Source organism: Salmo trutta, chromosome 35 (assembly GCF_901001165.1).
Source record: "Salmo trutta chromosome 35, fSalTru1.1, whole genome shotgun sequence".
Taxonomy (NCBI): domain Eukaryota; kingdom Metazoa; phylum Chordata; class Actinopteri; order Salmoniformes; family Salmonidae; genus Salmo; species Salmo trutta.
In genome coordinates, this window is record NC_042991.1 from 13545254 (window position 1) to 13557715 (window position 12462).

Below are 12462 nucleotides of genomic sequence, written 5' to 3' on the forward strand. Positions count from 1 at the left end.
CTTTAGTTGAACTATGCATTCAGGAAGGTAGCGTTCGCCTTGCATCTGCCAAACTCAGATTTGTCCATTGGACTGCCAGATGGTGAAGCGTGATTCATCACTCCAGAGAACACATTTCCACTGCTCCAGAGTCCAATGACAGTGAGCTTTACACCACTCCAGCCGACACATGGCATTGCACATTCTGATCTTAGGCTTGTGTGTGGGTGCTTGAGCATGGAAACCCATTTCACGAAGCTCCCGACGAACAGTTACTGTGCTGACGTTGCTTCCAGAGGCCGTTTGGAACTCGGTAGTGAGTGTTGCAACTGAGGACAGATGATTTTTACGTGCTTCAGCACACAGCAGTCCCGTTCTGTAAGCTTGTGTGGCCTACCACTTCGCGGCTGAGACGTTGTTGCTCCTAGACGTTTCCACTTCACAATAAACACACTTACAGTTGACCGGGGCAGCACTAAAGAGGGCAGAAATTTGCCCAACTGACTTGTTGGAAAGGTGGCATCCTATGACAGTGTCACGTTGAAAGTCATTGAGCTCTTCTGTAAGGCCATTCTACTGCCAATGTTTGACTATGAAGATTGCATGGCTGCGTGCTCGATTGTATATACCTGTCAGCAACGGGTGTGGCTGAAATAGCTGAATCCACAAATTTGAAGGGGGGGGGGGTCCACATACATGATATATAGAAATGTATCTGACCTACTGGCATAGTATGCTGTAAAAGACCAAATGCATAAGACAAATAACACAATTTATAATGCAACATGGAACAATTTCAAAGATTTTACTGAGTTACAGTTATATAACGGAAATCAGTCAATTGAAATAAATTCATTAGGCCCTAATCTATGGATTTTACATGACTGGCATATCTGTATTCCATCTGTCGGTCACAGATATCCCGTTTTTTTCAGTAAGGGCGTGGATCAGAAAACCAGTCAGTATCTGATGTGACCACAATTTGCCTCATGCAGCGCATCATATCGCCTTCGCATAGAGTTGATCAGGCTGTCGATTGTTGTCTGTGGAATGTTGTCCAACTCTTCAATGGCTGGATATTGGTGGGAACTGGAACATGCTGTCGTACACGTCCCATCCAGAGCATCCCAAATATGCTCAATGGTTAATATTGCCTGCTAACCTGGATTTCTTTTAGCTAAATATGCAGGTTTAAAAATATATAGTTCTGTGTATTGATTTTAAGAAAGGCATTGATGTTCATGGTTAGGTACAGTCGTGCAACGATTGTGCTTTTTTCGCAAATGCGCTTTTGTTAAATCATCCCCCGTTTGGCGAAGTTGGCTGTCTTTGTTAGGAAGAAATAGTCTTCACAGTTCGCAACGAGCCAGGCGGCCCAAACTGCTGCATATACCCTGACTCTGTTGCAGAGGTGACACATTTTCCCTAGTTAAAAGAAATTCATGTTAGCAGGCAATATTAACTAAATATGCAGGTTTAAAAATATATACTTGTGTATTGATTTTAAGAAAGACATTGATGTTTATGGTTAGGTACAAGTTGGAGCAACGACCGTCCTTTTTCGCAAATGCGCACCGCATCGATTATATGCAACGCAGGACAAGCTAGATAAACTAGTAATATCATCAACCATGTGTAGTTAACTAGTGATTATGATTGATTGATTGTTTTTTTAATAAGATAAGTTTAATGCTAGCTAGCAACTTACTTTGGCTTCTTACCGCATTCGCGTAACAGGCAGGCTCCTCGTGGAGTGCAATGTAAAGCAGGTGGTTAGAGCGTTGGACTAGTTAACCGTAAGGTTGCAAGATTGAATCCCCAAGCTGACAAGGTAAAAATCTGTCGTTCTGCCCCTGAACAAGGCAGTTAACCCACCATTCCTAGGCCGTCATTGAAAATAAGAATGTGTTCTTAACTGACTTACCTAGTTAAAAAAAAAAAAATATATATATATATATATAAAAATTGGTTGCCAAAAATACTGATTACCGATTGTTATGAAAACTTGAAATCGGCCCTAATTAATCGGCCATTCCGATTAATCGGTCAACCTCTAATGTGGAGGTCCTGGGCTGGCGTGGATACACGTGTCTGCGGTTGTGAGGCCGGTTGGACGTACCGACAAATTCTCTGAAACGACGTTGGAGGCAGCTTATGGTTGAGAAATTAGCATTTAGTTATCTGGCAACAGCTCTGGTGGACATTCCTGCAGTCAGCATGCCAATTGCACACTCCCTCAAAACTTGAGACATCTGTGGCATTATGTTGTGACAAAACAATGAACATTTTAGAGTGGCCTTTTATTGTCCCAATCACAAGGTGCACCTGTGTAATGATCATGCTGTTTAATCAGCAAACCGTGCCAATATATCCTTCAAACACCAGCTTCAAGGGCATTATTCCTTTCATACAATGGGTTACTAACATAATGAAAATATGTCAATCATTATTTGAGTCATGTCAAACAGTGCCGCCAGAATAACAGCAAAGTAGCTGCATTTGCGTTTGTTTAAGCTGTTTTCTAGTGACATTAATATGGATACACGCACAACAATGAGCTAATGATGCACGATTTTGTCTGGCATAGAAAATGTGCTTTCTCGTCAGGACCTTTGTTCAAAGGAGCTAGCCAACAACACAGCTAACGCAATCACTTCAAACTGAAGCTGGAAAAACATCAAACTAGGCTGCATTTCATTTCACCTGTTTTCTATTAACATTTCTATGTATACATCCATAAAAATGCTGCCAGCTGATTCATGATTTCGACTGGCTGACTAGATGCCTGACCGTCTCGTCCCGACATGTTCATTACTATGGGACAGCTGGATATCAAATTTCAATATTGAAACAATGCTGCAAATATCAGAGACAGACAGCAAGGTTTATACAAATCTCTGCTATTGAAAATCAAATGCTATCCTAAATTAAAACGGGAGATAACGTCTAGATGCTTTTTATAGTGGAAATAAAATGTATAAATTGGCTGGCTGGGCTGATTACAGTGGATTGCACAGTGAGATGGAACAGAGTAAATAGGCATTTCAACATCATAGCTTTAGCCCGTGGTAACTTGTGGAATATACAACTGGGTGGTTCCAGCCCTGAAGGCTGATTGGCTGACAGCTGTGGTATATCAGACTGTATACCACGGTATGAAAAAACATTTCATTTTACAACTCTAATTACGTTGATAACCAGTTTATAATAGCAATAAGGCCCCTCTGGAGTTTGTGGTATATGGCCAATATACCACAGCTAAGGGCTGTATCCAGGCACTCCGCGCATTGCGTCGTAATTACAAATAGCCCTTAGCCGTGGTATATTAGCAATATAACACACTGCTCGGGCCTTACTGCTTAATTATAGACACGGGCAGGAATGCGGTTTTAACCAATCAGCATCCAAGATTAGTCCCACCTGTTATATAAAGTTAGCTAATGAACGTCTAGTCGAACTATGGCTAGCTAGAGAACGTCCGTTTATTTTTACCTTTCTTTACGGCTGCTATAATCCTTGGGTTGAGCTCCAATTGTTCCCAATCCATATTTCCCATACATATAATTTAGTCTGGGATACATTTCGCCATTCTGTGAGGCATCAGCAAGCAAATGTGAACTGCTTACTGGCTAACTATTGTGGTAACAAAAATACTGGAGGACTGGCGCGCGAAATATCCGCCCACAAATCGTCATCACAGAGCGCGTCGCACCCGGATTCGTGATGGAAGGAACTAAATACAAATTTAGGGGTGTACATTTAAAAACTGTTTTTGAAAGCAATAGCTACTAACTGTAAAGTGATTTCATTGTATTTCGGTGTACATAGTAATTGGGACACATACATAATACTGTGTACATAGTTTCAATAAATGCAATGAAATACTCATCCTGAAGTTGTCATCCTTACCCTGAAAATAAAATATTTGGTTTAGCTTAGGTTTTGCGAAAGTCAAAACACCAAAACATAAGCTACCTCGTCGAATGGGATATGAAATTTGCTAACAATTACCTTTTTAAATGGCATATCGTTGTATCACGTGAACATGTTTTGAGAACAAGCTTTAAGCATATGCACAGTCTTTTTACTATGAGAAAAGAGTTAACCAAGTATCCATAGCGTCTGAAGTGTTTCCTCCAGTACTGGATTTCTTTGTCGCCATTACAAGAACTAGCTAACACCGCGCTGGTATTACACTTTGAATAACGTCAGGTAGCTAGCTAAATATAAAGATAGTAAGTACTCTCTCGGCTTTGAAACTTAAATGAAAACATATTTGGCCATGCATGTCTCCCCTTCTGCACTAACATTACAGTAGTGGGTGTGTGATATCTAGTTGCTAATGTAGCTAGCTACACATTAAATGGGTTAGCTAGCTGGTTATCTTGACTTTGGTACTGTTGTGACAATGAGCGCAAACCATGTCCCACGTTACTGTGATCTCATGTCTTTCATGTGTTGTCCGAACTATTTCTGTAATTGCTTGCAAAATCTTCTCTAAAGCAAAGTTTAGCAATGCACAAATGTATTGATGGCTTGTCAATGGTGGCCTACTGGTGTAATCAACACATTGTATGGGGAATGTGTAAATACGATTATGTAGCCAACGTTACACAGAAGTAACAAATTATCCTCTTTTGATACAGGTTTATTTGGGCGGACACCACAGACATGACTTCCCGCATATGCAAGAACTGTGGTTGTTCCGAGATCGACCTCGATCAGGCTCGGGGCAATGCAGTATGCACGAGCTGTGGGTCTGTGCTGGAGGACAACATCATCGTGTCTGAGGTGCAATTCGTGGAGGGCAGTGGTGGGATTTCGTCAGCTGTGGGGCAATTCGTCTCAGCAGATGGTGAGACCTGCATATTGCATAATACTTCAGCATCACAAAAAAAAAAAAAAAAGAGAACGAGCTTACCACTATGCAGTATTACACAAATATCCTCTGCCCAAATCCATATGTGAAAATGCACCATATTACATGCAAGCTTGTCTCTGATGTTAAGTAGACAATGTAAGAAAAGTGCTTCACAAATAGAAAGACAGCTGTTCAAATAAGCTTGATGGTATAATACAAGTGGGAAGAAATCCTTGCAGTTAGATTAAACAAAAAGTATATATAGTGCATAAGCACTAGGCTACGTAAATGTTTCACAAATCATAGGCTTCCCTGTGGCTCAGTTGGTAGAGCATGGTGTTTGCAACGCCAGCACGGTGTGTGCAATGCCAGGGTTGTGGGTTCGATTCCCACGGGGGGCCAGTACAAAAAAAAACAAATGCGTGAAATTAAATGAAATGTATGCATTCACTACTGTAAGTTGCTCTGGATAAGAGCGTCTGCTAAATTACTCAAATGTAAAATGTTAGCAGATGTTATTGCGAGTGTAGTGAAATGCTTGTGCTTCTAGTTCTGACAGTGCAGCAATATCTAACAATTCCACAACAACTACCTAATACACACAAATCTAAGGAATGGAATAAGAATATAAATAAGCAATGACAGAGGAAAGATGCAATAGATGGTATAAAATACAGTATATGCACATTAGATGAGTAATGCAAGATATGTAAACATTATTGAGGTGACTAGTGATCCATTTTTTTAAGTGGCCAAAGATTTCACATTTGTATGTAGGCAGCAGCCTCTCTGTGTTAGTGATGGCTGTTTAACAATCTGATGGCCTTAAGATTGAAAAACAGATTCTGTCTCTTGGTCCCAGCTTTGATGGACCTGTACTGACCATGCCTTCTGGATGGTATTGGGGTGAACAGGCAGTGGCTAGGGTGGTTGTTGTCCTTGATCATTTTGGCCTTCCTGTGACATTGGGTGCTGTATGTGTCCTGGAGGGAAGGTAGTTTTCCCCCGGTGATGCGTTGTGCAGACCGCACCACCCTCTAGAGAACCCTGCGCTTGTGGGTGGTGCAGTTACTGTACCAGGTGGTGATACAGCCTGACAGGATGCTCTCAATTGTGCATCTAAAAGTTTGTGAGGGTTTTAGGTGACAAGCCAAATTTCTTAAGCCTCCTGAGGATGAAGAGGCGCTGTTGCACCTTACCATACTGTCTGTGTGGGTGGACCATTTCACTTTGTCTGTGATGTGCTCAAGCCAACTACTGTTGTGTCGTCTGCAAACTTGACGATTGAGTTGGAGGCATGCATGGACATGCAGTCATGGGTTAACAGGGAGTACAGGAGGGGGCTGAACACACCCTTGTGGGGCCCCAGTGTTGAGGCTCAGCGAAGATGTTTTTTCCTACCTTCACAACCTGGGGGGGGGGCAGCCCATCAGGAAGTCAATTGCACAGGGAGGGGTTGAGACGGAGGGCCTCAAGCTTAATGATGAGCTTGGAGGGTACTATGGTGTTGATTGCGGAGCTATAGTCAATGAACAGCACTCTCACATAGGTATTCCTCTTGTCCAGATGGGATCGGGCAGTGTGATGGCGATTGCGTTGTCTGTGGACCTAATGGGGCGGTAAGCAAATTGAAGTAGGTCTAGGGTGACAGGTAAGGTTGATCCTTGACTAGTCTCAAAGCACTTCATGATGACAGAAGTGAGTGCTACGGGCGATAGTCTTAGTTAATTTACCTTTGCATTCTTGGGTACAGGAACAATGGTGGCCATCTTGAAGCATGTTGGGACAGGAGAGCCCACAGTCCTTGGTAGAGGGCCGCGTCGGTGGCACTGTATTATCCTCAAAGCGAGCAAAAAAGGTGTTTGTCTGGAAGCAAGACGGTGTCCGTGACGTGGCTGGTTTTCCTTTTGTAGTCAGTGATTGTCTGTAGACCCTACCACATACGTTTCATGTCTGAGCCGTTGAATTGCAACTCCACTTACTCTATACTGACATTTTGCTTGTTTGATTGCCTTGGAGGGAATAACTTTGTATTTGGCCATATTCCCAGTCACCTTTCCGTGGTTAAATGCGGAGGTTCTCGCTTTGTTTTGCGTGAATTCCACAATCTATCCACGGATTCTGGTTAGTGTAGGTTAATAGTCAGTGGGTACAACATCTCCTATACACCTTCTTATAAACTCACTCACTGAATCAGCGTATACGTCGATATTGAGGCTACCCGAAACATACCAGTCCGCGTGATCAAAACAATCTTGAAGCGTGGATTCCGATTGGTCAGACCAGCGTAGCACAGGTACTTCCTGTTTGAGTTTCTGCCTATAGGAAGGGAGGAGCAAAATGGAGTCGTGGTCAGATTTTCCGAAAGGAGGGCCCTGTATGCATCGCAGAAGTTAGAGTAGCAGTGATCCAGTCTTTGTGGCTCTAATTTGCCTTGTTAAAATCCCAGCTACAATAAATGCAGTTGTTTTGGGTCAGCCTCTGGAATCAGTTCAAATGCCCTGGGTGGTTCGGACAAAGGAACCGCTTCGGGAAAGTTGTAGTTTTGGTAAGTTGACACTTTGTTAAATTGGTAGTATGTAATAACACTTAAGATTTTCTGGGCTAACAATGTAAGAAAAATATACAAATACTGCAAAGTTTCCTAAGGCTAGAAGCCCTCTGTCATTGCCATGTTTTAGATGCCAACTCAAGATTGGGGGGGGGGGGTAAGCAGCTAAAAAAAACATGGTTTTATAGTTATGTTCACTGCGCAGTGATGCAAATGGCGATTCTCCAATCAGAACCATCTACCTCTTATGGATGTCACTTCGGATTCAGAACACACGCTGCTAGTAGGTAGTCATACCAGAAGTTCTCGATCAGTCGCTACGGAATGCCTTTAGAACTTGTCTAACTAATCAGATCTAATATTGGGCTACCCTGCCACTTCGTTTGCTATACTGAGATGGCTAGGGCTGGAAAAATGTAACTACTCAAATGTAGAGATGACGCTATAGCTGCAAGGACTAACAGTCCATGAAGTCAACATGATTGTTAATGTATAGCTTCAAAATATGGTTAAAGATCATTTACAAAATGGTGTAAACCATTTTAATTTAAGTGCATGAGGCATTTAAAAATGTGATATTGAATCAACGGGCATACATTTTTATTTGAGATGGCTGTAATGTTAAACACACGTACATTCACAGAGTGAGCCTTTAAACAAGTCTGATCCAGAAGTTCATTGAAATGTTATTTCTTCATCTTAAATTACCAACTTATTTACATTCTTTGTATGATGCTTATTTTTTACCGAATAATAAGCTCATTACTTTGCCGATAATATAATAAAAATTTGTCCTAGAACCATGCAGCTTATGAACCCAGTCAGTGGGCTACAGTTAACGTTCCAATCGAAAATAGCACTTGAATAGACAAGGTTAAATTTAAAGGTTAGACTAAAAACACTCCAACACCGTAATATCTGAAATAGAAATATATTGCAATAGAAGGTCTTGATAGGCATGGAAGATTCCCCAGTTAGCAACATTATCCTAGAGGAACAATTGAGAAGTTACATTTGAGTGATGTTCCAAGGTGCTCAGCTCACGTTGGCTTTTTAATTTCTTTGGCCACGCTTACCTGAGGAAATAAAAATTACATGTTAAAGCATCTACATTTTCTATTATCCAGAAATTATGGCTACACAGGCACATTGTCAAAGCAAACTACTTGAGAAAATAAGATGAGCAATCTGCTTTGATCACCGCTCTAGTCTAGGGTTTCATTATGATAATTATAGGACAGGATTGCCTACCTCTCAAGATGCCTTCATGCACACTACCACCATAGCGGCTTGGGTCACTGCTCCTGGGGTTTAGAGGGTTATTTGAACTTGGCCCAGAGTTGTCAGGACTGTTTTCATTTGATCCTTCAGCATCAATATAGTTACCACTGATGACTTTGAGCAGGTTTGTAGCTTCTCCTTTTTCTGCAGAGATGTAGTTCAAGTTGTTGGGATTATTCTCAGCTCTACCTTGGGTGCCTTTGAGGCTAGATAAGTACCCATGGTGATCTGAAAGAGTTTGTCCACAACCAAGACAGTTTGCTCCATACTGACTAGGAGCGTTGGGGTTTCTGTCTCGTTGGATATTGCCTGTTTGTACAACCCCGTATGTTGGGGATTGAACACTGGTCATTGATAAAGGTTTCTTAGCACTAACTTGAACAGCTCTATAGAAGCTTAAAGGTGACCCATGTTGTCTACGATTAGGTTGGCCATTGCTGCCCTGGGTGATCTCATAGGCACCATTGGCTGGTTGGACAGCTCCATAAGCATTCTTGCTAAAACCATCTTGGTATTTACGGTAATGGCTGGAAGCTGGTTTTACTTGGCTGGGTGACAGCTGGGCACTGGTAAGCTGTGCAGACCCATGGTGGCCTAGTGTAGTTTCACCTCTGTTCAATGCTTGAAGATGACCACCATGCTGCACAGGCTGATGGAAGTTAGAAGTGGTACCATGAATAGGGTCAGGTTGGCCATTTATTTTCCCACCCTGAGATGTTGGTTGGAAATGGCTGGGTGGATCCTGGACAATGTGGCTCTGGGCAAAGTTCTGTTGCTTTTCCACTGATTGGGCAATACCATTTTGGGCTGACCCTTGGTTGAACAAACGATAAATAGAACTGACACAGCTGGGATTGTCTTGGGCACCAGTGTCTTGAGAAACCATAGGCTGGCCTCCACTGCTAACTTTTATGAAGTTTGAATTTCCTCCAGAGTTGCCCAGGGAACATTCCTCACAAGGATCCGATCCGTCAGTATCAACATTGCTACCACTTATGACTGCAAGCGGATTTCGCTCTTGTCCTTTTGTTGCATACTGAACAGTAGAAGCACCATACTTGCTAGGAGCTGGAGTTCTTCTGTGGCTTTGTGAACCTCCATACACGCTTGGAGCTTGTTGGTCAATGTTTAGACGAGAAGAAGCAGACTGACCGGGAGAGGGTTCCCTTATGCCACTGGTGGCAGGTTGGATCCTGATCTGTTGTGGTGGTGCTGGCTCAACTCTGTAGCTTTGTGAACCTCCATACTGGCTAGTAGCTTGTTGGTTGACATTACTTTGAGTAGGAGCAGGTTTAACTCTGACACTTTGTGGACCCCTGTCCTGGTTAGAAGTATGATGTATGATGTTCTGGTGAAAAAGAATAGTCCCAATAGGGGCTTGGGCAACTCTGCTGCTTTGAGAATCATCATACTGGCTAGGCACCGATTGAGATGTGCTTGTGGCAGGTTTAGCACTACTGCTTTGAGAAACATCCTGGCCAGGAACTTGGATGCTGTGGTGTTGAAGGGTTACATACTTGCTAGTAGCAGGTTTAACTCTATCACTTTGTGAAACTTGATGTTGGCTAAGGGCAGGTTTGATTGCAATGTGTTGAGTAGCACCATACCGGCTAGTAGTGGGTTGGACATTATGTGGTTGAGAGGCAGCATGCAGGCTAGTAGCTAGTTTCTGCAGAGTTCCACTGTACGGACCAGGTGTAACAATGCTGGTTTGCGTTCCCACATACTGGTTAGAAGCTGGTTGGACATGATTGCTTTTGGAAGTGTCATACTTGCTAGCCACAGGGACATCATTTTTGTCCTGGCTGGTTCCATAGAAGCTAGAGACTGCACTATTATGAAGTTTGTGGCTTTGGCATATACCAGAGTGAACAGGTTTTGTATTGCTGGGGTTAGGTTGAGTGATAGCCTTCACAAATGGGAACTGATAGCAATGAGGGGTAGACTGGACATTGTTTGAAGCTTGGTAGACTGTGCCCTGTGCTGTGTTGTAATAGTCTGTGTTAGGTTTTGCACCACTGTAGACAATTTCAGTCCTGCCAACTGAGGATCCATAATGGCCAGAAGCTGGCTTGGCGTATTGTCCTTTGCTAGGTCCATATTTGTTTACAGAAAGTTGGCTAGGTACAAGCATCTTAATTGGTGCCAATTGAGATTTGGTGGGCTTCACTTCTCCAAAGGAGGTTTCATCATGGCCGAGACCATCATGACCAGGAACTTGAGATAAAACACTTTGGCTATCCCCATACGTACTGTATTCAGGGACTTTGCTGGTGGTAGGTTGACGATCTACACATTGGACAACAAAGTTGTCTCTGGAAGCAGGTTTCACATAACTTGAGGTACCTTGGGCACGGTCACCTAGTGGGACCTTGTGACTGAGGACTTGCTGGAAGCTGTTACTTACTTGAGAAGAACCATACACATTAGCAGGAAGGACTTGTTTCACACCAAAACGCTGGGCATCTATGTTGTAGTTGGAACCAGGTTGTACTTTAGTATTCTGGTAAATATAGGAATCAAGGAAAGGGTTTACCTTGCTTGGAGTGTCATAGTGTCTTGGGGTCTTGACAGTGTCAGGAGTATATTGTTCACTGGCTGGCTTGACATATTGCTGGGGGATAGATATGCCATCAGAACTTTGCAAAACACCATATTGGCTATAGCGTCTTAAGCCAGAGAGGACATTACCTCCAGAATGCTGCGGTGTGCTGCCACTTTGTGCAGTGGGGTCACTTAAAGTGGGCTTATTGTTCACCGTTTGGACAGTTGCATGATGGCTTGTGGCTGGTTTGTGCAACTTTGCTGATTGTACAGCATTGTACGTCTCATGTTGGGCAGAGTTGCTTGGTCTCTTACTCTCATAGTTTGGTTGAGGTCTCAAATGTTGTTGTGCATTTTGAGTGCTGCCACCAGGAGTACTGTTTAAGTGGCTGGGAACTGGATTGAGAACACTAGATTGGACATTGATCATCTTTGCATATGTAGGCCTATAGTGGCCTGGGATATCTTTGATCCCGTCACCCTGGACAGGGCTGTGGATGGGAAATTGCCCATATCCACCGAGCCTGCTGCCTCTATCAGTTTCAGGCCTGATTCCCATACCCTTTTGATGTGGAGTATTAACATTCTGGGGGGATTCATAGACATTTATGGCTGGGGTGTCATTATCACTTAATTTGTGTTGGCCAGTACCATAAGCACCTCCACCTTGTACAAGTCCATAGTGATTCAGAACACTTTGTACATTGCCTGATGATTGTGGGGCACCACTTCTTTGGAGACCGCTGTAATGGCTGAGAGAAGGATCCAAGGTGTTGTCAGCTGTTAAAGAGCCATAGTTGGTACTATAATGCCCCCCTGTCTGTGACACCTCATGATTGCTTGGAGAAGGTTGTGTGCCCATAACCTGGACACTTTCAGTGTTGGTGGGAACTTGCTGTAGACAGTCAGGCACTGGTTTATTTGCTGCGCCATCTAAAACAAAGATTTTTTTTTGTTATACGTTCCTCAAAACAACTGTGCTCAAAGTAGACTACATGTAAAACAATCTTACCTTTGGTGCTCCCTGTCAATTTGATTGAGCCAACCCCAGGCATTTCAGATTTAAAAGTCCTGTCCACAAACAGCCTACTGACTGAGCTAAGTGGGTAGATGCATCGCACTGTGAGTCTAAAAAGGAAAGGTCATTAGAGATGTGCCATATGCAGCCACAGTTAATCCACATTTTTTAAATCAGATTTGGGACTATGATTATTCACACCTAGGTCACCAACTGTATTCTTAAGTA

The 12462-nt window shown here is 42.9% G+C and overlaps 2 protein-coding genes across 4 annotated transcripts in view; one reads left to right on the top strand and one right to left on the bottom strand.

The window, feature by feature from the left end:
* xrcc3 (X-ray repair complementing defective repair in Chinese hamster cells 3) overlaps nucleotides 1–3650 on the bottom strand; it is a 30124-nt gene extending 26474 nt beyond the window's left edge. For all 3 annotated transcript variants that reach the window (XM_029733401.1, XM_029733400.1, XM_029733399.1), the window contains exon 1: nucleotides 3472–3650. In XM_029733401.1, coding sequence (XP_029589261.1) covers nucleotides 3472–3535 — 64 coding nt within the window. In that variant the 5' untranslated portion in view covers nucleotides 3536–3650. The remainder of the gene's footprint in view (nucleotides 1–3471) is intronic.
* A 251-nt stretch (nucleotides 3651–3901) lies between these two features.
* The window catches only part of brf1b (BRF1 general transcription factor IIIB subunit b), a 134682-nt gene continuing 126121 nt past the window's right edge, over nucleotides 3902–12462 (top strand). Inside the window, exons 1-2 of the mRNA XM_029733391.1 lie at nucleotides 3902–4214; nucleotides 4626–4834. Coding sequence (XP_029589251.1) covers nucleotides 4651–4834 — 184 coding nt within the window. The 5' untranslated portion in view covers nucleotides 3902–4214; nucleotides 4626–4650. The remainder of the gene's footprint in view (nucleotides 4215–4625; nucleotides 4835–12462) is intronic.